The 21,965-nt window shown below is 41.3% G+C and overlaps 1 protein-coding gene across 10 annotated transcripts in view; it reads right to left on the minus strand.

The window, feature by feature from the left end:
* Positions 1-21,965, minus strand: part of DDAH1 (dimethylarginine dimethylaminohydrolase 1) — a 156,821-nt gene that overhangs the window by 20,603 nt on the left and 114,253 nt on the right. For all 10 annotated transcript variants that reach the window (XR_006414951.1, XM_044432465.1, XM_044432462.1 and 7 more), the window contains 3 exons: positions 19,519-19,618; positions 17,092-17,165; positions 15,455-15,574 (listed from right to left, as the gene is read on the minus strand). Coding sequence is in view for 9 of the 10 variants with exons in the window: in XM_044432456.1 (XP_044288391.1) it covers positions 15,455-15,574; positions 17,092-17,165; positions 19,519-19,618 (294 nt within the window). In the remaining variant the exon portion in view is untranslated. The remainder of the gene's footprint in view (positions 1-15,454; positions 15,575-17,091; positions 17,166-19,518; positions 19,619-21,965) is intronic.

Consider the following 21,965-nt stretch of genomic DNA (forward strand, 5'->3'; position numbering starts at 1 on the left):
ATTTATGCAAGTCAAACTTACAGTTTCATCAGAGACAAGGGCACTCGTGCAGGCAGACAAGTTCTTTATTGCATAATAAAGGTGCAAAGTTATTAGAGTTCTCAAATGGTGAACAGAAAATAATCACTTAATTGTTAACTTTTCTTTGCAATGTTAATTGCCATAACTTGAGTCTTCCTGTGTGGAACTATTCCGTGTCCTAACTACAGAATCTCCCAGTTTAAAATAAAGCAGAGCAAATAAAAGAGATTCTATTTACTTAAAAGTATAAATAGAAAAAGATAAGACAGAACTTGAGGTTTTGATATTTCTAATGGCCTGAACTTATTGCTAATGGCCAAGTACCTACTGCACGTACAAATGGCTGCTTATAGTGGAACTTCCCAACTCCTGGGTCAACCTGTTACAAAATATAATGCAAGATGAGATCACAGGCAGATATGCTAGGACAAATGACATCTGTTGTAAATTTTCTTAAGTGGGGTGACAGTGGAACTATTTCTGTGGGAAAACCGTCATTGGAGCCATTAGAGCTGAATAATGACAAGCCAGTAGCCAATATCCCCTTCTTGGGAAAGATACTTGAGAATGTGGTGACTGATCAGGTACTTCAATGAAATCGATTCTTCAATCCAATTCAATGGATTTCCCAATCCATTTGGGAAATGGATGGGGATTTAGGCCAAGTTTGGCCACAGAACTGTCTTGGTTACCCTATGAAGAGATGGGGAGTGTGACTTTGATTCTCATAGACAGGGAAGAAAAAAAAGCCTCCCAGTGGCTTTTCATGCCCTCAGGCATGGAATTCTTCCTGAGTGTTGCCTTGACTTGAGTCACAATACAGCAATTTTGTGGTGGTTCTGCACATACTTTGACATCTGTTCCCATAAGATTATTCTGGATGAACTTTGCCTTAGGGTCCTCTAGTCTGCTTAACATTTCCATGAAACAACTGAGTGAGCACATTCGGAGATTGCGAATGCAGTGCCATTTGTATTCTGATGACATACAGCCCTATCCCATTTTTCATTGGATGCAGGTGAAGCAGTAGAACTGCTTCATCGGTGCCTGGCCATAGTAATGAACTGGATGAATGCTAGTAACTGAAGCTCCATCCAAACAAGACTGAGGTACCAGTAAATCCTGGCAAATCAAAAGCCCTGTGGGCAAATGGTTCTCGACTCCAGGAAATAGGCTTGCTCTGGATGGGCTTGCATTCCCTTTCAAAGTTCAGGTTCATAATGCGGGTAACTAGGGATGAAACCCTAGTTCCATCATTAGTGCTGGAGTCCCAGGTGACTGCAGCAACTGTGGTTGGCGCCTTTTACCAGCTTTGACTGGTTTTCCAGCTATAGCCACAGGTCACCATAACCACAAGACCGGATTACTCAGTGCTTTATATGCAGGGCTGTCCTAAAGGATGGTCCAGAAGCTGCAGCTACTGCAGCAGCAGCTCGGCTGATATTAAGAACTGCCCCCCTTTTCTGCGTGCAGCTCCTTCATTGAGAGAACTGCACTGCTATACACTACTGAGCCAGGTTTAAGATATGGTACTAGTGTATAAAGGCCCTAAACAACCTGGGACCAGGGAACCTGAGAGAATCCTATCTCCCTTACCCACCTGCCTGATCATTGAGGTCACTGTATGGCATGTCCTTGGTGGGTCCATGTGGACCTATGGCTCAGTTTGGCTCTACCAAGAGAAAGGCCTTCAATATGGCAGCTCCATTTCTCCGAAACTCCCTTCCTCTGGAAGTTAGGCAGGCACCAACACTGCATTGTTTTCCGTACCTCCGAAAACACATTTATTTCAGGAAACCTTTCTGCGGGAAACAGTTCAACCCCTGGGAAGCAGATTCCTGTCCCGCTTACTCCTTGGGCTAGATGGCTCTGGGGGTGGGCCCTTTCTCCTGAACTTCTGTTCTTTTCCCCTGAAGTCTGACTTCATGGAGAAGAGGATATCCTTGATGAAAAGAAAGAGCAGCGCAATCTCTACTGTTCTGCTGTACACGGGGATGTTCTCTATTCAGTGACAGGCAGGAGTGACTGCTATGTTCCTTCTGTACAGAGGCAGCAGCACAACTGCTCTTCTCTGCAGGTTTGGCCCTCCCTCACATTTCTTGCATGGCAACAAAGGGCAGGAGTGAAGCTGAGATGACTCAGACCCCTTTCTTTCTTCATTGCTTTCTTGCAGAGAAGTGTAGGCAACCAAGCTATGGGCTGGCCAAGTGAGCCAAATTAGCTCATGGGCTAGAGGTTCCTGTGCCTGTTCTAAAGTTTCAGGTTCACAGTTTACCAGTGATTAACCTTTGTTGCTAGCAGCACAACTGTCTTTTGTGGCCCAAAGTGCTTTTTATCAGCTTAGCCTACTATGCCAGCTATGACTTTATCTCACCATACTGGCTTCAGTGACTCATGTTCTCGTAAGCTCTCAATGACACATACATTGTTTGTGGGGCTACTCTTTAAAATGGTCTGAACATTTCAGTTAGTACAGAATATGGTGACCGGGGGACTGAATGCAACTAGGTATTAAGACCACATTATTTCAGCATTGTATCACTCTTGACCAATTTCCAGTTTGTTTCTGGGTCCAATAGGAATTCTTGGCATTAACCTACAGACTTGCATCTACAGAATGTTTTTAGTTGCTTTGAAATTTATCTTCAGCTTTTAACATTAATATTATTGCTATTGCTTTTATATTCATTTTCCTTTAAGTGATGCAATTGGTGTTATCATTCTGTTACTAATCATGTATTAAAAATAAACCTCAATAAACAAACATACATTATTATGTATGTCACTCTGATATTGTTCCAGCTAGACTGACAGAGGCAACTTTTCACCAGTGGGCTTGAATTAATAATCATAGTAACTCCTTCTGTACCACCCAACTGCTGAAGCATTCTGCTTTATTAACTTTAATAACTTTAATGTACATGCATCATTTATGGACTGTAACATAGTGTATAAATGCCAGTACATGTGCAATCATCAAAGTTAGAGCGTTCACCTCAGATTTCAGTTCAGGCTCAATACTTTTCAATGAAGGCAGTTTAGACTTGAGGCTGAGCCAATTTTTCTCTGAAAGTCAAAATGTTGTTTTGAAAGAAAATCACAATATGAGACTCTGAGAGCACAATTCCATGTCAAACACCACAATCTACCTCAGACAGGTAGCTTTACACATATCTACAGACATATCGACATAATTCAAAACTTAACATTTGTGAAACATGCATTTCATCTAGATACCTAAGTGCTTTTAAAGTTAAGATTGGGTCCAGAGTAAAGACGATGGCCTGAAACAAAGGATAATTAACATGTTAGCTAAAGTGGTTGAGGGGAGAAATAGCTATTTTCTGGAAAGAACCCATTAAACAGCAATCTGTAACTTGACTTCTTTCATTTTTCATAGACAGACATAAACAGAAATTAGTGATTTTCTGCCTCCGCTGCTTTCTCTCCACCTGAAGTGATCCTCTTTCTAAATTGTCAATATTCATTATCTTTGCCACAGCAACTCATATGAAATGGTAGACTGAATGTTGTGACTTCAGACAGGGAGCCAACTGAAACACCAATATGGTATTTAGGAGTATGAATTTCTATCACCAGTCAGACAAGTGACTATTATTGACGGTTGAGGGAGGGGGAAGAGAGGCACTATTAGAAATACATATATGAACAAAAATGTCTTGGGTGACCCAAGAGCCAAAATACAATTTGTCTTTTGTTCAGCTATCCAGCAATTTCATGCTTTGTATGACTGGGTCATCTATCTGGGACATTATGGACACCCCATCCCCGCAGTGGATACCAACTGTTGAAAGGGGGCACATTGAGGACACTCCTAATGGTAGCAGGTGCACAGTTTGTGCGCATGGATCCTTGAATAGTTAAATGCATAAACTTTGCTATCATGGAGGTATCATGTGACCAGGCTAGCACTGCAGAAATGCACTTTGAAGAACCAGCACACCATAGACTGCAAGCCCAAATCTGCTGACTTTGAACCACCTGTCTGAATTAGTAACTTTATCCTGCAATATAACAGGCACAACTTTTTTTCAGCTCTTATTTGATTTTCTTTTACATCTGTGGTAAAATTCTATACTTGAAACTAATTAGCATCTTTGGAATTACTAGTACAACCATCAGTAAGAGTCTCACTAAGGTAGTAATGGGTCAGTTACCACTCTCCATTAAAAGTTATCAATATCCACCATATTTAAGAAGTATAAAATATTAATACTTCCAAAACTCTCAGAAAAATATGCTGGGAAAATATTCAACCCTTTCCTATTCTGAAAATTATTCACATCACAAACCTTTTAGATTCTTACGAAAAGCATTCCCAAACCCTCTTCACCATGCCCTTGTTTAACAGAATCACTCTGGAAAAGTCAACCCTGAATCTACCCAGATATTCCCAAGTTCCTGAAATTCATCTTACTTATTCCTAATATTATCTAATAAGTTTCTGATGCTAGAGGAAGTTTCAACGAATTACACCAACCTTGTTGCTATCTGCGCTTGTTACAAATCTCTCAGTTTAACTCCATCTCACCTACTCAGCACCTTGAGTTTAGCCCAATGTACTACTTCTTCAGCAAAACCCAATCCACTGCATGGAATCAACACCAGCTTAATGTGCAAAGCATATTACCTCTTCATTCTCTATCAAGACAGCAGCTAGAAAATATCTAGTAGAAAATAGTCTTGCGAATAGGCCTAAAGAATTTTCTAATTGTATTTGCTGGCACATATGCAATAGTACTTAAGCCTGAATTGGAATGCAGATTGTCATATACAAAAGCCTTTTGGAACCAAAGGAAAGTTCCAAAGGGTCTGAAAATGACAGATGGCTTGAGATACAAGAGATGCTTCTTTACCTAGTGGACTCAGTATTGAATCAGCCAGAGACTCTCCCTACACATAAGAAGCTACACAGAAATATGTTGCCCGGTAAAATGGATATAAGCTCTAGAGGATTATACAGAGCTTAGTAGCTGGACATTTATGTTTGCCCAGCCAGCTAAGTAAGCAAGCAGAATCTTCGGATTTATATGTGAAGGAAAGGATGAGAAGGAACACATAATAGGAATAAAGTGAGTTTTTGTTCTCCCAGTAATTCCTGGTGGTGATTTTGTCTAGCCTCCGTCCCCAGGGCTAATGAAACTTTAACTGAATTACATCAGAATTAGGCATCATTTCAACTATTGCCTCAGCAGGACTCTGAGGGCTGCTAAAAGTCCAGAAACAAAACACAGCATAGGGAGGCCATTTTAAAGCATAAAACTGAGATTCATATCTGTTGGCTAATCTGAGCATGATTCAAATTTCAGGGAACTCAAGTTCCTGATGGGATGCAGCCTTAGTGGCCTTCTGCACAGATGGGCAACCTGCAGGCAGTCTTTGAAGGGGCGCCATGGGTCACCAAACTTTTAACTTTCCCCACTCCTGCAAGCCCACTTCTTAGCTATTCAGCAGACTGTAGTGACCAGGACTGAGATGAGGAAGAGATATATGAGATCAACCCCACCTACTCTCCTCTTTAGACAAGCTGTGCACTTACCAGCCCTTTGGTGGGCTAAGAAACCATGATTTAAATGGGAAGAAGGACAGGCATGCTGTATTATTCCCTCACATCATCCTCCCCTCCTCACTTTTCTTACCATCAACCAGCAGTGAAAAGAGATGCATGATGGTCACAGTACATGGAGACATAAGGTTTAAATCTCTCCAACCCTCCTTGCTAAGATGGGTGTGGAGTGTGTACATATATTTGTTTGAGAGTTGGAGAGCTTTGTTGCACAGGATTACTGGCCTAGTGGAATATGTCTTTGGAGGAGATACTTCATATTTTCAGGTTGCATTATCAGTGAAAAGCAAGCTCCATTAGCCATTACAATTGCCTTGCAATGAAAGACCTTACAAATCTTAGTAAAGGCTTTTGAACAGAAACAGGCAACTTAGGGCTTTCCAGAAATGTTGGCCTGCAACTCCCATCAACCTTTACCAGTGTAATCAATGGTCAGAGTCAATGAGACTGTAGTCCAAAACGTCTGGAGAGACATGTTTCCCACCACTATTTTATGAATCCTGCATGTTTGTTTCTTCTTTCTCTCAATTGCATCTTTCTTTCACAGAAAAAAAAGTAATACATCTCAGTTTTGGTTCGTTGGCCCATTACTGAATAGGCATGCTTGCCACTAACTTTACTGGCATTTACTGACTGCAGGCTAAGATCATCTGTTTCCTTGGACATCTGTCAATGGCTGCCTCTACTGTTTATTTGTTTCTCTCTGCTGGTTGCCAGTAGTTTCATTATTTGTTTTGCATTTTATTATTTTAATGAAGTTACCTGCCATGGTTTTTTCTTTTTTTAATGATTGCCAAAATATAAGACAAACCAATACTCTGCCAACAACCAGTATTATAGATGCTCAGTGATAAACTGAGGCCAAAAATCTTGAACATTAGTCTACATTGTACTCCATGGAGTTCATTACACAATATGAGGTAGTAAAGGGCTATTCTATGTACGATCTCATCCTGCAGCTACAGGTCATCTTTCCACACACTCAATAGTTTCTTCCTGCAATAAACTGAAGCAAAATTCTCACCTATCCTTAGTGACGAGAAACAAGAGAAAGGAATAAGGGAATGGGGAAAGGCTCTACTGCCCCCTTCTAACTCAAGTGTTGGTCTGCTGGTACCTATAATAGGATGCTCTGTCCCCATCCAAAGGGGAAAGCAATTCCTCACCATAAAACTTACTGATGGAACCACGGTGCTGACACACAAATATATCTCTTCCCAAGCTCTCTTCTGCCTGGCTTTAGATCTGCCTTCCCATCATGGTCTGGGATCCCTAGTACATCAAGCAGTAAACACAAACAATCTGAGCTACACAAAAACACAGTAATTATACACAGAAGACAGAACTTTTTGTTAAGCTATGAATAAGTTTCTCAAGATTCACAATAGTCTTATTCAGTCCTATGCCACTAGGACCATCTGCTCATCAAAATACACAGCGTTTTTTTTTCCTGTTTTCAAAAACAGCAAGAGAAGAAAAAGGAGATCCTCTGGATGCTATTGCTGGAAAGTCACTAGGTGGAGCTCTAAGCAATATCACTGCATTCAGTAAAGACTAATCAGGCATCCTTATGAATAAATTTTGTTTTATTGAAAAGAGTCTTAATTCACAGCCTTTTATGCCATACATTAAAACCACCAAAGGAAACAGAATCCATCATCTATCAGGTAATGGCCAAAGAAAGTTAGTCGAGTGTGCATTCGCTTCTGATGAAAATTCTCCACTTTGAATAGAAGGGAATGGGTCTTCTAGAAAGCTGTCTGAAAGCAAATTCCCTGAGTTTGGATACGTTTCAGAAAGATACAGCCATAGACAAGCAGTTTAAAATGGATTCATTACTCCAGCCCCAGTTCCTTGCCACAAAAGGAAAACACAAGGCAGGGAGAAGGAGAAGAGGAAGACAACTTCCTTTTAACTAGGGAATGATTTTCTTAGAAATTTACCAGTCACAGGGAGTGACACTGAAGTCCTGTATCTGAACTATGCCATTGACTCCCATTGCCAAGATCCAGGATGAAATGGGCATTACCTGAAGCAGTACAGGGCAATGTCTACTTCACCCTGTTCACTGTCCCAGGAACAGGAAACATAGGTGGGGTGTTGGTGGTTCATGTTCATCGCATGTGATCAAAACGTTTTCTTATTCCAGTCTAGACATCTTCCAAAATCTTTCCACTTTCAAATTTCAGTAATCTGCTTCACCAAGAGCGAAGAAGGAACATGGAAAGGCTTGTTCTTCCCCACAAAAGGTTTCTGGAAGCAAAGTAGAAGAGGCAAGGACAATTCTCCCAGCCTCAAAATCTATCTATCTATTTGGAATGCTTGTATGCCGCCCTATTCGCATAAGCCTCGGGGCGGCTTCCAATCAAATAAATGACAATATACAAAAATATACAGAATTGGAAACATCCCGCAGTTAGATAAAAGCAATAAATAATTTAACAATCAATTAAAATAACATTTAAATAAAAAGGTCTTGGCCTGGTGCCGAAAAGCAAATAATGACAGCGCCAGGCGGACCTGTCTGGGGAGCGCATTCCACAGGTGGGGCGCCACGCAGAGAAGGCCCTCCTCCGGGTACTCACCCACCTAATTTACTTCATGGAGGGTTCCCGGAGGAGGGCCTCTGCCACCGATCTTAGAGGGTAGGAGGGCAAGTATGGACAGAGGCGCTCCTTCAGGTACCCAGGTCCCAAGCCGTTTAGGGCTTTATAGGTAAGCAGCAGCACCTTGAATTGGGCCCGGACTTCAATGGGGAGCCAGTGAAGCTGACAAAGGACTGGGGTTATATGAGAACAACGCCCAGTCCCCATCAGCAACCTGGCAGCTCTATTTTGCACCAACTGAAGTATCCAGACCGTCTTCAGGGACAGCCCCACGTAGAGCGCATTGCAGAAGTCTAATCGGGAAGTGACCAATGCATGCATCACTGTCACTAGGCAATCGTCCTCCAGGTAGGGACACAGCTGATGGATCAGCTGAAGCTGATGGAAAGCGCTCCTTGCCACGGCCGACACTTGAGCTTCCAAGGTCAGCTTTGGGTTGAGGAGCACTCCCAAGCTGCAGACCCTGTCCTTCAGAGGGAGTGCTACCCCATTCAGGACAAGGTCCAGGTCCCCCACCCCAGAGTCCGAACCACTCACCAACAGGACCTCTGTCTTGTCTGGATTGAGCTTCAGTTTGTTGGCCCTCATCCAGCCCATTACCTGGGCCAGGCGCCGGTTCAGTACAGCTACTGCCTCACCTGGATTAGTTGAGAAAGAGAGGTAGAGCTGGGTATCACCAGCGTACTGATGGTTCCACAGCCCACACCTCCTAATGACCTCTCCCAGCGGTTTCATGTAGATGTTAAATAGCAAGGGGGACAAAATAGAGCCCTGCGGAACTCCATGGCATAGCTGCCATGGCGCAGAGCCACAGTCCCCCAGCACCACCTTCTGGAATTGGCCATTGAAATAGGAGTGGAACCACTGCAAAGCAGTGCCCCCAACCCCCAATCCTGCTAGACTATCCAGAAGGATACCATGGTCGATGGTATTGAAAGCCACTGAGAGGTCCAGGAGAACCAACAGGGACACACTCCCCATCTCTCTCCCTGCACAGGTCATCATACAGGGCGACCAAGACAGATTCAGTACCATAACTGGGTCTGAAGTCGGACTGAAATGGGTCCAGATAATCAGTTTCATCCAAGAGTGCTTGGAGTTGTCCCACCACCACGCGCTCTAACACCTTGCCCAAGAACGGGATGTTGGCCACCCATCTATAACTGGTGGCCATCTCTGGATCCAGGGATGCCTTCTTCAGGACTGGCCAGACTACTGCCTCCTTTAAAGGGGCAGGTACCCAGCCCTCTCTTAGAGAGGCATTGACAACCTCCAGGATCCAGGTCCCTATCCTGTGCTTGGCTTTGTTAAGTAACCAAGATGGGCAAGGGTCCAATAAGCAGGTGGTGGGACGTACTTGTCCAAACATCTTGTCCACATCATCAGGCCGCAATAACTGAAACCCATCCAACAATTTAGGACCAGACAGCAACACTGATTCCTCCCCTGAAGGCTCTGAGTTACTAGTGGAGTCCAGCTCATGACGAATCTGAGCGATTTTCTCCTTAAAATGCTTGGCAAAGTCATCACAGCGGGCCATCGAGGGTGGTACAGGATCTTTTTTAGGGCCCGGATGAACCAGCCCATGTACCACCCGAAAAAACTCCACTGGAAGGCATTGTGAGGAGGCAATGGAAGCGGAGAAGAATTTCTTTTTCGCCGCCCTCACCGCCATAGCACAGGCCCAATAATGGGCTCTCAAGTGTGTTCGGTCAGATTCATCCCGTGATTTCCTCCACCTACGCTCTAGACATCTCTCAACCCACTTCATCGCCCGTAATTCAGGTGTATACCAAGGGGATGAATGGACTCTGCCCGGTGGGAGAGGACGCTTGGGAGCAATCGTGTCAATAGCCCTGGTCATTTCCCCATTCCACAGTTCAACCAGAGCCTCGACAGGAGCACCAGCCTTATCGACCGGAAATTCCTCCAGAGCCTTCAGGAATCCATCCAGATCCATCCGGCTCCGAGGGCTGACCAACACAATAGGGTCCACACCCTTGCAGAGGGAGAGGCTGCTCTCGAGCTCAAACCTCACAAGGAAGTGATCTGACCATGACAGGGGAGTCAGACGTATATTCCTCACCTGCAGATCCCCCTCTTCCTGCCCTGTCGAGAAAACCAGGTCCAGAGTGTGTCCACGTTCATGGGTCAGGCCTGTGACATGTTGAAACAGCCCCATGGCTCTCATGGAGGCCATGAAGTCCTGAGCCGCCCCGGTCAGAACAGTCTCGGCATGGAGATTGAAGTCCCCCAGGACCAACATCCAGGGGGTCTTCAACACCAGGTCCGAGACGATCTCCATCAGCTCAGGCAGGGAGTCTGTTGGGCAGAAGGGTGCATAGTACACCAACAGAATCCCTGATCTGTCTCGGTAAATTTAAGGAAGCCTAGCTGTCCTGCCCCATCTATCTATATTTTGCCAAGATTCTTCCACTCAGAAGGGGCTGCTATGCTTACTAATACTGTCAAAAATGTAACAAGTTACAAATGTCCCCTTAAAAATTATAGCAGAAGTCCACACCCTGCACCTGCATATCTGGTATTTGGCAGGCCTCATTTCCCAAGAAAGGGCTCCTATGTCTATAAATATATTCCATTTTTGAGAAAATATAAAAGGGAACAATTTCTTTGTTTCCTATAGCCAGTGAGAAGATAGCTGAAACTTTGAGGTTTTTTGCAAATTCATGATGAAGTAGACATTGCCTACAGCAGTATAAGGCAATTCAGCCCCCTACCTAAAGCACCAAAATGTGATTTTAAGTCATCAATAAATAATGCTGTGAGTGCTGCAAGAATCTAGCATCGGACTACTGTTACATCCTGGCTGTAATATGTGCTTGACTGCAAAACTTAGAGGAACCTACACAACTGATTTTGCCCATAAAACTTTGTGTCACAACAAATCTATTAGCTATTCAAGTATCAGAGGTCTCTGCTGTTTCACCTGCAATCGGCAGGCATGGTCATACCAGTATAGAAAACTATGATCTTATCTTTCTCCCTAATTATGGGATAATCTTATTATGTCAATCCAGCATGCCAGGAATTAGGTAGTTAAACTATATTTTCTGCCTTTCCTCACTTCTTTCTGTAATAGGTTCTTTAGCTCAGAGTTCATCAGACTGCAGGAGCATCTAATTAAGTTTCATCTTGCTTGATATGGCAGTGGTTACTGTTCATTAGGAAAACAGCATCCTGAAATTTGCTTATGCCTAGACAATACTATGCAGGTACCAGAGAAGAACGGGTTCTGATTTCCAAGCCATTGGTTTGTATTAGTCTTCTTGTTCACAGCTCACAGCGCCCAGCTGCAGGAAAAGAAATGCTCACTAGTGCTAGAATGTTGTTATAAGGCTGCACAAAAGTGACAGAAAAATCTCAGAAAAAGTACTGTGAGTAATAAAGGTCACGAACGGTTGTCACTAATCAGACCTCATCTAGAATATTGTGTCCAATTCTGGGCCCCTAGATTTAAGAAAGATACAGAAAAATTAGAAAGTGTCCAGAGGAAGGCAACAAAAGTGATCCAGGGATTGGAAACACTGCCCTATGAAGAGAGACTAAGAGAACTGGGCATGTTCAGTCTTGAGAGGAGAAGACTGAGCAGGGACATGATATTCCTCTATAAGTACCTCAAAGGCTGTCACAAAGGGGAAGGTCAAGATCCCTTCTCACTGACACCAGAGTGTAGGACACCGAATAATCAAGTTGTGACAACCCAGATTCAGGCTAGATATCAGGAAAAGTTTCTTCACTGTCAGAACAATATGATGGCAGAAGCTGTTTCCTAGAGAGGTCCTGGGCTTTCCCACATTAGATACATTCAAGGCGAAAGTGGACAGTCATCTGAGTGGGATGGTGTAACTGGTGTTCAGAACAGCAAGGGATTAGACCCGATGGCCTTCTTGGCCCCTTCCAGCCCTACTATTTACGATTCTATTGCAGCAAGTCTTACACAGAGATCAATATGCACAACCAAAATAGAGGTATTGGAAACTGAAGATCTAAATGGGGTTAAAGTCTTATATACCGTCTAGATAAAACCCTTGCAAGTTCAAGCTGGCTTTGCAGTGAGGTGGTCTAAGAAGTAAAGACCTACTGCTCACTGCAATAAACAGCAGTACTTCTTTCTCCCCACTTGTTTCTGAACATTTGGAGAAAAATAAAAGCGATTACTCGCAACACTGAGAGTATAGCATTTATTTCTCATTGTTGGACTTCTTGTCTAGATGAGAAGCTTAAAATACTGAAGTTAAATCTAAATCAGGATTTGAGATTTTCACCAGAGAGATTTATAAACATGCAGAACAGAATTCAAACATAATCTTGTGGATAATTGTTCATACTGCTTGTTTTCCACAACTGATCTCTCCAAAGCAAAATGCTCTCATAAGGTAAGTGGCTATTCTCCCTAAAATCTTTTGGCTGGTTCTGTGCTTGAGAGTGTCTCAGCTAGGCGGGTCCCCTTGGTGTCCATTTTAAATGTGTCACAACACCTCTGAGTGATGCTACATGTGTCAGATACCCAGGAACATTGTGGAAAAGGTGGCTGCTCACAGAGCACTGGCCTGCCATGGAAGCCTATGGCTGATGTCAGCCATTGGCCATTTTGGAGCATTTGCATCCAGCCGGTACCTAAGGATGCTGGGTGTCCAAGTTAGCTGAGTTGATGCTACCTTCAGTTTGGTAGGCTACCTGTGTTTAAACTAATTTGTATAGATCATTCTTGTTAGATTTCAGTGGAGTTAATCATTAACACATATGGGATATTAACAGCACTATTTGAAATGTGTGCCAAGTAAATATGCATAGAATTGTTGCTTAAGGCAGCTTGAACATCCCCCCTTTAAAAATGGGTGGATGAAAAAGAATTTGCTTTAATTCTTATGAAAAAGAATTTGCTTTAATATGCATGAGCAATTTTCTTTGTGCTTACTTGCTTTTTCTGATTTTATTAGAAACCACTGCTAACAGCCATCCTAGCTAATTTGCTCAGACAGCAATTTAATCCCCATATCTGCTTGATGGATGGGGTTAAGAGGGGGACAAAGTTGCCTCTCTACTAGCACGAGAGAGTCCTGCCAGCAGAGGGAGGTGACATCCTCCTTGGGCTCCCAGTTATGTTCACAGAGCTCTGAGGGCACAAATCTGTCACTGATGCTGTTTCTGCATCCAGCTGCTTCTTTGCTTCTTTTCTCCCGGTGTTCTTAATCTGAAGTGTGTGTACATGCCTGGGTTTCTATGTGGGAAAGAAGGGCTTTGGATACAGCAGATCTCAGAACTCTCTTACTTGGTACTGGCTTGGTCCTTTTGCAAAAGTGAACACGTGCTTTTTGTTATGTGAATAAACAGCAGCCAAAGGAAAGGCCAAGCAACTTCAGGTCAACAGGGGCAGGCAACTTGCTGGATATTCAAATGCTGTTTTGCTGCACCTCCTCTCTCATCATTGGCTATACTGGCTAAGGCCCTTAAGAGTTGCAGTCAGACCACATATGAAGGAACAGTTGTTCACCCTTGCTATAGTAGAAGGTGGGGAGCAGGAATTTAACTCTGTCTCTCCTTGATTTGGTCTTGATAAAAATCAGCTCTCTGAAGCTGCTGATTGCATTTCAAAGGAAGCATCCTCTGGTGCCAATGAGAGTATGCCCTTGGAATGAAGACAGCAATTTTTGCTGGGACAAGTGCAGGGAGAGAAAAGCGTTAAAACATCCTCCCTTCCCTTCAAGGTTTTGGGGCTATTCATATTTCCCTGCAATTATCTTATACAAAACAAGATGCAAATATTTTGCATTCATGTAACTAACATCTCATCTCCTTTGTCCTTGAACTGCAAGCTATCTGAGAAAAGGAGGGCAACTTTCAAATTTATTAAATAATAAAATTTCACTTATTAAAAATTTTAATTATTAATTTATTAATAAATTTTACAAGTTTTACTTTCTACCCATGATTTTAAACTCAGACATTAAAACATTGTGATTCATGAAGGCATGCTAGTTTTCCAAACAAATTTATAAGATATCAAGAAATATGTTCAGAACAGAACCTGCTAGTCTTTGCTGCTCCTAGACCAACCTGTCCCTTTTGAAGCCTCTGAAGAGAATTGCAACACAAGACTAGTATCAAGCCAGACTGGCTGATAGAGGTGCTGATCCAAATCTCAGAAAGCGAGCTGTTGAATGTTACATAGTTTGCACATTTAAAAATAGCTAAATGGCTTTTTTTTCATAGGAGTAGGCCAAATTTCTCTCCCAAAATACATAAAATCCAAGGTAGGTCAAAGACGTAAGTGATGAGAAAAATCAAAACAGTTGCCAATCTGCTCTAGACTTTTTCCCCTTTACTGTTCTAGGTTCACTGGACGAGGCTGCACAAAGTTTGGAATGAAGTGCTACTGGTATTCTTGTGACGGAAAGAAACAAAAGCTACATTCCAGGAACTCCCCAGACATACTCAATAATACAGAACCCTTTAAGGAGTGACAGTCAGTGCTGCTCGAATTACTACAATGCTCTATGACCTGATGTCAGTCCATGGAATGTAACGAGGGAAAGAAGAGGCAATTTATTCACTTGAAAAATAGCAAGGATCCAACGTTTCCTAATAAGGAGGCTAACAACCCTTTCTTTTGAATCTCAGAATGATAATAATCCCTATCCCATGGGTAATTTTAGTTTGTGTCCATACGAGATTTGGGTCTCTGCAACCCAAGCAGCTTCTGAAGCCATCAGTGTTAAGTCCTGTGTCAGACTAGGAAAATGGGGGCAAGGGGAGATCAGCAAGAGAGATTCAGATGAACAGGGGAATGATTACAATGCACTGATATTCCATTTGCTCTTTCAAATACTGCTTCCTACCCTTCTAGGTTCAGCTACAGCACTACCCAAACTGGGACCTCCAGCATGGTGTTGCTCTGCGGAGTGCTCCTCTTCCATGAGGCTGCCAGCCAGTCAGCCCTTTTTCAGAATGCATTCTGCTTAATGCAGAAAGAGAGGAAAGGTTTAAATTCCCCCTCCATATCCCTCAACTTATGCTATTAATTTTTTAAAACACCAACAAAGATGCATTTAAAATCATTTGGTTGCAAAAAAAAAAAAATGGGACAGATTATTTATATTTTCAGTTTGTGGAGACACGATTCAGAGCAATGCAAAGTTTTCCCCTTGCATGGAATCTGTAAGGCAATACTTCAGCTAAAAGCAACATTTCTCTGAACAGACTATTTTCAGCATTTTACCTTGAGGGCTTTCTGTGCAGCTTCACTTGAACCAATAGCAATGAGGTTTGGCCCAGCCATGCTGCAAAAGCTCTTCAGATGCAAGGAGTCAGAAACAGGGACTGTGGAAACAGCATAATCCTGTACAGAAATTAGGCATTTACAAAGGAAATACATTAGAACTGTAATTTCACAAAGGAACCCAAGTTTGAATGTGTAATTGTTCAGTGCATTAAGGATAAAAGTAGGGTCAAATCTGGGGCAACAAAATATTTCTATGCAGAATTTTGGTTTGTCCAAAATCAAGTTGGACAACTTGATCATGCATCAAGTTATGCATCAAGTTAATATAAGACACCCCATGTTAGCATTTCAAAAGAACAACTAAATAAAACAATGTTTAATTAACAAGCAAAATCTCTCTCAAGATAATTGGCAATTTGACATTAGGCACCTCTAAGAAAAGAAACATGGATTGCTTAAGAGCATGAAATATTATAAAACTGTTCCCTAGTAAGAGAACTGTTCCCATCCATTCTAAAAATGATCAATAGAAGTAAAATATGCTATAATCAATGGGACTTACATCCCTATAACGTATCTAGGATGAGAATATGTTAAAGAATCTTTTGGTAATCGTTTCACACATTATGTGTGTACCTTAGTCTTTCTGCAAACAGCTTACAGTGCCTCACAGATCCCAGGTAGCGTCGTATCTATGCATGCAGTTCTATACATGTTTATGTGGAGGTTAACTCCACTCTTGTCCTCAGGTAAATGCGCATAGACTTTTTGATTTTTTTACTATTATTATTATATAGTCATCCCACTCAGGGTACCATATATAGCCCTCCTCACCACTGTCATGCAGATTGGGCTATGAGCTAGTGACAGACCAACCAAATTAATGATTGAGTTCAGCTCTGAACTTGGCTGCCATCAATTTGAGTCAAACACTTTGTTTTCTATACCACGTTGACATTTTTTGGCTCACCTGGATTTTAATTTACTGTGTATTAATATAGACATGAATAGCAGATCAACCATCTGTTTCACACTCCACCCTCCTTTAACATACTGTATAAGAGTCAAGTAAGATCCAGGTACTTCAAGGCAATGATGGCTTAATGAATGCTAAAAAATTAGTATATTACAAAAAGGTTACATGGTCATCTTTTCCATTAGTTTCAGTTCCTTTCACTCCATTGCTGCCTACAAAACATGCTTCAGTGTATGCTTATCTCCAGGCTATTTCCTTTTATCCACTGCAAAACCTACCCACTTTTTGGTTAGCTCAAGTGTGAGCAGAAATAGATTTGAATCTACTGATACATCTCCAGATGATTTTCAGTAGAATGGATTGAATTTCTAACTCTCAGTTTTTTAAAAATAGCAACAATGAAATGACACCTTGCCTATATTAGGCTGATGAAATAAAGAAAACTTGGAGTGCTTTTATATGGAACAACTGAGAGCACAATTCAGTTTTAAGATTCAAAACAAATTCTTGTGCCTAGTCTTAATTCTAAGAGCATGCCTTTCGCACCAGGATCTAGTTGGTGGATTGCTTGTAAAATCAAAGTTGATTTCACAAGACTGTAGTCTGCTGATCCCTGAACATAATCACTATCAGGAGGTCAATCTGCTGGTCTGCTAACCTTAAAGGTGTCTGCCAAAATTTCTGCACCACGACGGTTGGTTCGTTTTGAAAGACCCACAAAGAATTCTCTGCCTGGGAAAAGAGAACAGTAGTAGGTATGGTCAAGTTCCTATGGAATTATCTATAGAATTTCCTTGTAACTTAAAGATAAAATCTGAATAATTAAACATAGATTTAAAAAAAAAAAAAAACCTCTCACGCATCATTTTTCAATATCAAATTAATTATAGCTTTACATTTTGCAAACATTTATTACAGATTAAACACTAGCTATTACCTTTTAAAATTTGATAGAACTCATAGTTTAATTACTTAATAGCTGGCTTTCTGCTAGTACATGCAAAATGCCATTTGATCTGAAATAATTTTATGCCACCTATCTTGTAAAACATATCCTGGTACTACAGAATGTAAAACTATAAGAATATACATGAATATTCAATATAACTAAAAGATAGTAATACAGAACCAAAGTCCATTAAAACTGAGGCAGTGGAGAACATGACAGGTTTCAAAAAACATCAACACCAAAGGTGATTTTAAAAACCCTCTTAAACAGGATCTTGCTAACGTACTTTATCCCCCCCCCCCCCCAAGAGAGTATTTCAGAGAAAGGGCAGCACTGCAGAAAAAGTCCTCTTTTCTGTTGATGACTTGAAAATATCAAAGCAAATGAGCTTTGGTATTTGTGCATTTCAGACTAGAAATGTATGACAGAGCTAAACATATATCAGGGAAAAGAAAATGAAAAACAGTTCTGAAAAGCCAGCAGGTGTGTAAATCTTCAAAGCACACACTACTCCATTAAAAAGCATTACTATTCCTGCTCTTATTCTTACTCTCTGGAATCAACACAGTAATCAGTGTTTGCTCTATGTTTTGGAGGGACATTGGGCTCTGCACTCTCAGTGAGCTTGCCACTCGAATGGATTCACATGTGTCACTGTTGCAAGTTCCATGACTCCTCTCTCTCTGGGTGCAGCACCACTTCTCAGGGCGGGGTGGGGAAAGAGAGGGATAGAACACAAGACATACAGAAGTAGTTGATTTTTCTTGCTCCCCTCAAAGACAGGTGAGCAACCAGTAACAGTAAGAACAAGGACAGCCTGGAAACTCCTAACCCTGGGCCATTAAGTGGTAAAACTAATCCCATATGTATATGTATGGATTGGCCCCATTCTTCCTACAGAACAGCCTTCAAGACATGTGGAAACAGGTAGTCAGAAGAGGAGGGGTTAGAATTTGCAGCAGAAGTGCCAAGCTCAGTGGACCCAGTGATAAGCCCGATGATCATTGAGAAACAAACAGCCTAGTAAGCATGCTAATGAGGAAGGTCAGCTGAACATCATTAAAACCAGGGCAGGCATCAGGTAAAGAGAGGAGACCAATTGAGAACTATCAGATGATCCAAGTGATGAGGCCTTAAGTAGCAGGATCCACCTTCAAGGTATGGTTTGATCATTTCAGTTATGAAGGGAGTAGAGGTATTCAGCTTGAAATCAACTTATTATCAAGCCACTTTTCTCTAATGACTAGTATTCTAACCACTTGTTTCTTTTGCTATTGACTTATGCAACCCACTTCATTTATGTTTTGAAGCCAGCCTGGCTAGTTTACATTAACACAATAAGTTATTTTAGTTAGAAAGCTATTCTGCTTGGAAGGAGGAAGAGACGAACAACCTTGACATATATATATTAAATCAGGCAGATTGTTCTCCTCACAAATTACATACTCATATTGGCACATGTCATAGGCACAACTGTCTCCAGATTGTGTATGATACTAATACTATTGGAGAATTAGCAATACGTTCTGGGTAGCCCATGTGATCAGTACATTTATAAAATAATGGTGCACTGTGGATCCTGATCATTCATAATATGCAAAGGGCCACTGAATGACAGTTCTTTAGGGGTCGTATTTCATTATCAGCTTGATGCTTGGGCTAGGAGTCCTTTATATATTATCTGGAATGGCAAGGTTTCTGCATCTGTTGTGATTGCTCCCATCCTACTTACTGTGTCTACATCTTCCCATATGTTTAGGGTGGACCATGTACCAAACTTAAGTCCTGAAGTTTTATCAATGCAAATATAACAATTTGTAACTAAAAATATGGTACAATTATAGTAGGGATATAGCCTACTGATGGAATATTTTTCCCTAACTACCACATTATACTTTACATCTTTTCTATGTCAAGTGATTAAGATTTAAGCTAATACTTCTGCTAGATATTATTTCCACTTTGTTCCCTTCTCCTGATGCTATTCTAACATCAGGAAATTTCTGACCCAATGTCAAATGTCACTGCTGGATAAACAAACTAATAAAAAGTTACATTAGGATAAATTGCAGATAGATGTAGTTGTAATCTGTGCAGTGAAAACAAAGTGATAAAGTTGTTTTCTTATTACTGTACCTGTAAATAAAACATCTCCACCATCTAATGTTGCATGGTCATCGGTCATCTCTACAATATTCAGGTTAAGGCTTTCAAGGGCTCTCTTCATTGCTTCAACCTGTTAAAAGAGGATATGCTTTAGAATTCCATTTAAGGTTATAATTCACATATTTTTAAAAATGCTCACTGATGGGATTCAGGTTTGCTCAGCTGAGACATCTATGAATCAAACAGAAAGAATGCTTGGAAAAATAAAAAGTTAAACAAAGTTTAGAGAACTATTTTTCCATTGGGCATGCTGAAAAAATATCATTGGTACTGGTATTAACAGGAAGGTCTACTCTCAAGGCTTATTCTAGTGAAAGATAACTGAAATGAAAGTTAAATCCAAAACATTTTGCTTTAAAAATTCATAATAATGTAAAGAAACAATTTCCACATTTAATGTTAACCTTCAACTTATGCTAACCTGCTGTCTTGAGGAGTCTCCAAGATGTATTTCAAAGGCAAAATTTTCACTGTGTATCAGTCATGCCTACCTTACAAAATTTGAAATTAACTTTCAGGAAACCTACCAGAGGTTGGTCTCTGCACAGTTTTCTGGATACCCATATAAAAGTACGTCAAGCCTATGGAGCATTTCAACTGATACCAAGCTCGAACGCTTCTGTGCTCAAACACCTTTGATCTTTCTGTAGAAAGATGTCAATTCTGCTAATACATGTGGTGATCAGGTGAGGCAGACCAGTATTTTCAATGAAGATTTCAACATTTCAAAGTTGCCTACTTCTTGATAAAACAGAACAACTCTGCTATGATTTCTGTATTGTCTCTAAGCACCAATTTGTTGATACAAGTAAATATTTAATTTGGTCAGTTAGGCATTTGCTTTGGTCAAGTTGTCCAAAGCAATAAAATAAACCATGTTTGTTTATCAAGTATTGAAGTGCTTTTAGATTCTATGTTCCAAATAATTCAGTGACCCTTTGGTATCATGGATGCTGCTGCAGCTGCAACATGTAAATTTCTGATTCACTACATACATAAGTCAACAAGGGACAAATATAGCATTGGAGCCAGCCTATGTACTTAGTTACATCTAGTGCATAGAACTCACTGCCATAGGAAGTGGTCAGAGCAGTAAGAAAACCAGGGTGAAAAGAAAACAAGAGGCAAGTTCTTGGAATATCAAGAGTCATGCTGGCACAAATTGCTTCTATGTCTATGAAACAGTGATGCCTAGTGAAGTGGGTATGATTGAGAACAGGCTAATTTGTCTTTCTGGAATAGATGGGAGGAGGTAGGTAGGTAATTAAATGAATAATAAAACACTGAAGGCTTCACTAGACTGGATGATCTTAGTTTGATAACTAGCAGTAATATAAATAGCTTGAAGCATGTTTCAAGCTTCCAAGTTTCTCGTCTCTCTCTGGACCATAGGAGTTTGGTGTTCACATGTAACAATCCGTTTGCCAAGGCTTAATAGCAGCTGTAGGGGAGCTGTATAAAAAAATACCCTTTCTCTGGTAAAAGTCATAATCATAATGTACATGTCTCTCCCTCCCCATGGGTTATTAGTAGCTCCAGAGGAAGGAAGTTTTAATCAGGTGTAAAAATCTCAACTTCGAGTAGCTATGCAGGTTAGCACAGTGCCTGAAGGACTAGTAGCACAGACTAGTGAGATGCTGAGCCTGGTTCCCTACACTTGAACCTAACCCTAATAATTAGGTCCACCTGAGATCCCTGAGAACTGAACTCTGAAGTGCAGTATTTTGAACCGCCTGTATCTCCAACTTCAGGACCTTGGGCTCTACTGAACCCACTCGTGAACACAAGCAACAAACTGTGACAAATCATAGAGAGGGGGAGTTATGCTAGGATCCATGCCAGAGATTTGCCCCTTTAAACCTCCTCACTCCTCCACAAAGGGGTAGCCCTTGAGATGAACAGTATGCAAGTTTAGAAGAGCTCTATTGAGGCTACACTGTGGTCCAGAAAGTTGTCTGCTCCCTGGCCTCTGTCCGGGGTCCTGAATCCACCCCCCCCCCTTGGAGTTCTGAGTTGTGATTGAATCCTGCCCCTCTTCTCTGCTGGTCTAGACTACTTGCAGGGACTGCATCTATATGATCCTCCAACATGGTCTATTTCATCAGGACGGGGTAGGAATATGGCATGAGGGGAAATGGTTAATCTTCCAATGCTATGTCCTGAATCCAGTCCAACCCCAATTTCCACTCCTACTCCATGCCAGTGCTTAGTGATCTCTCTTCTCAGAAGTTCTTGCTCAAAAATATGTATCAGAGAATGTTTCTAAGACATGACTATTATGTTGTACACTGCCTATAATATTTCTCACAGAAATAACTGCAAATGAAAGAAAGTTAATGATAAGATTAAGGGATTTCATGTGAAGGGCATTCTTATTTGCCACTACATTCAAGTCTCCTGAAAGATGTTTTTCATAT

Source organism: Varanus komodoensis, unplaced genomic scaffold, assembly GCF_004798865.1.
Source record: "Varanus komodoensis strain SLA01 unplaced genomic scaffold, ASM479886v1 scaffold24, whole genome shotgun sequence".
Taxonomy (NCBI): Eukaryota; Metazoa; Chordata; class Lepidosauria; order Squamata; family Varanidae; genus Varanus; species Varanus komodoensis.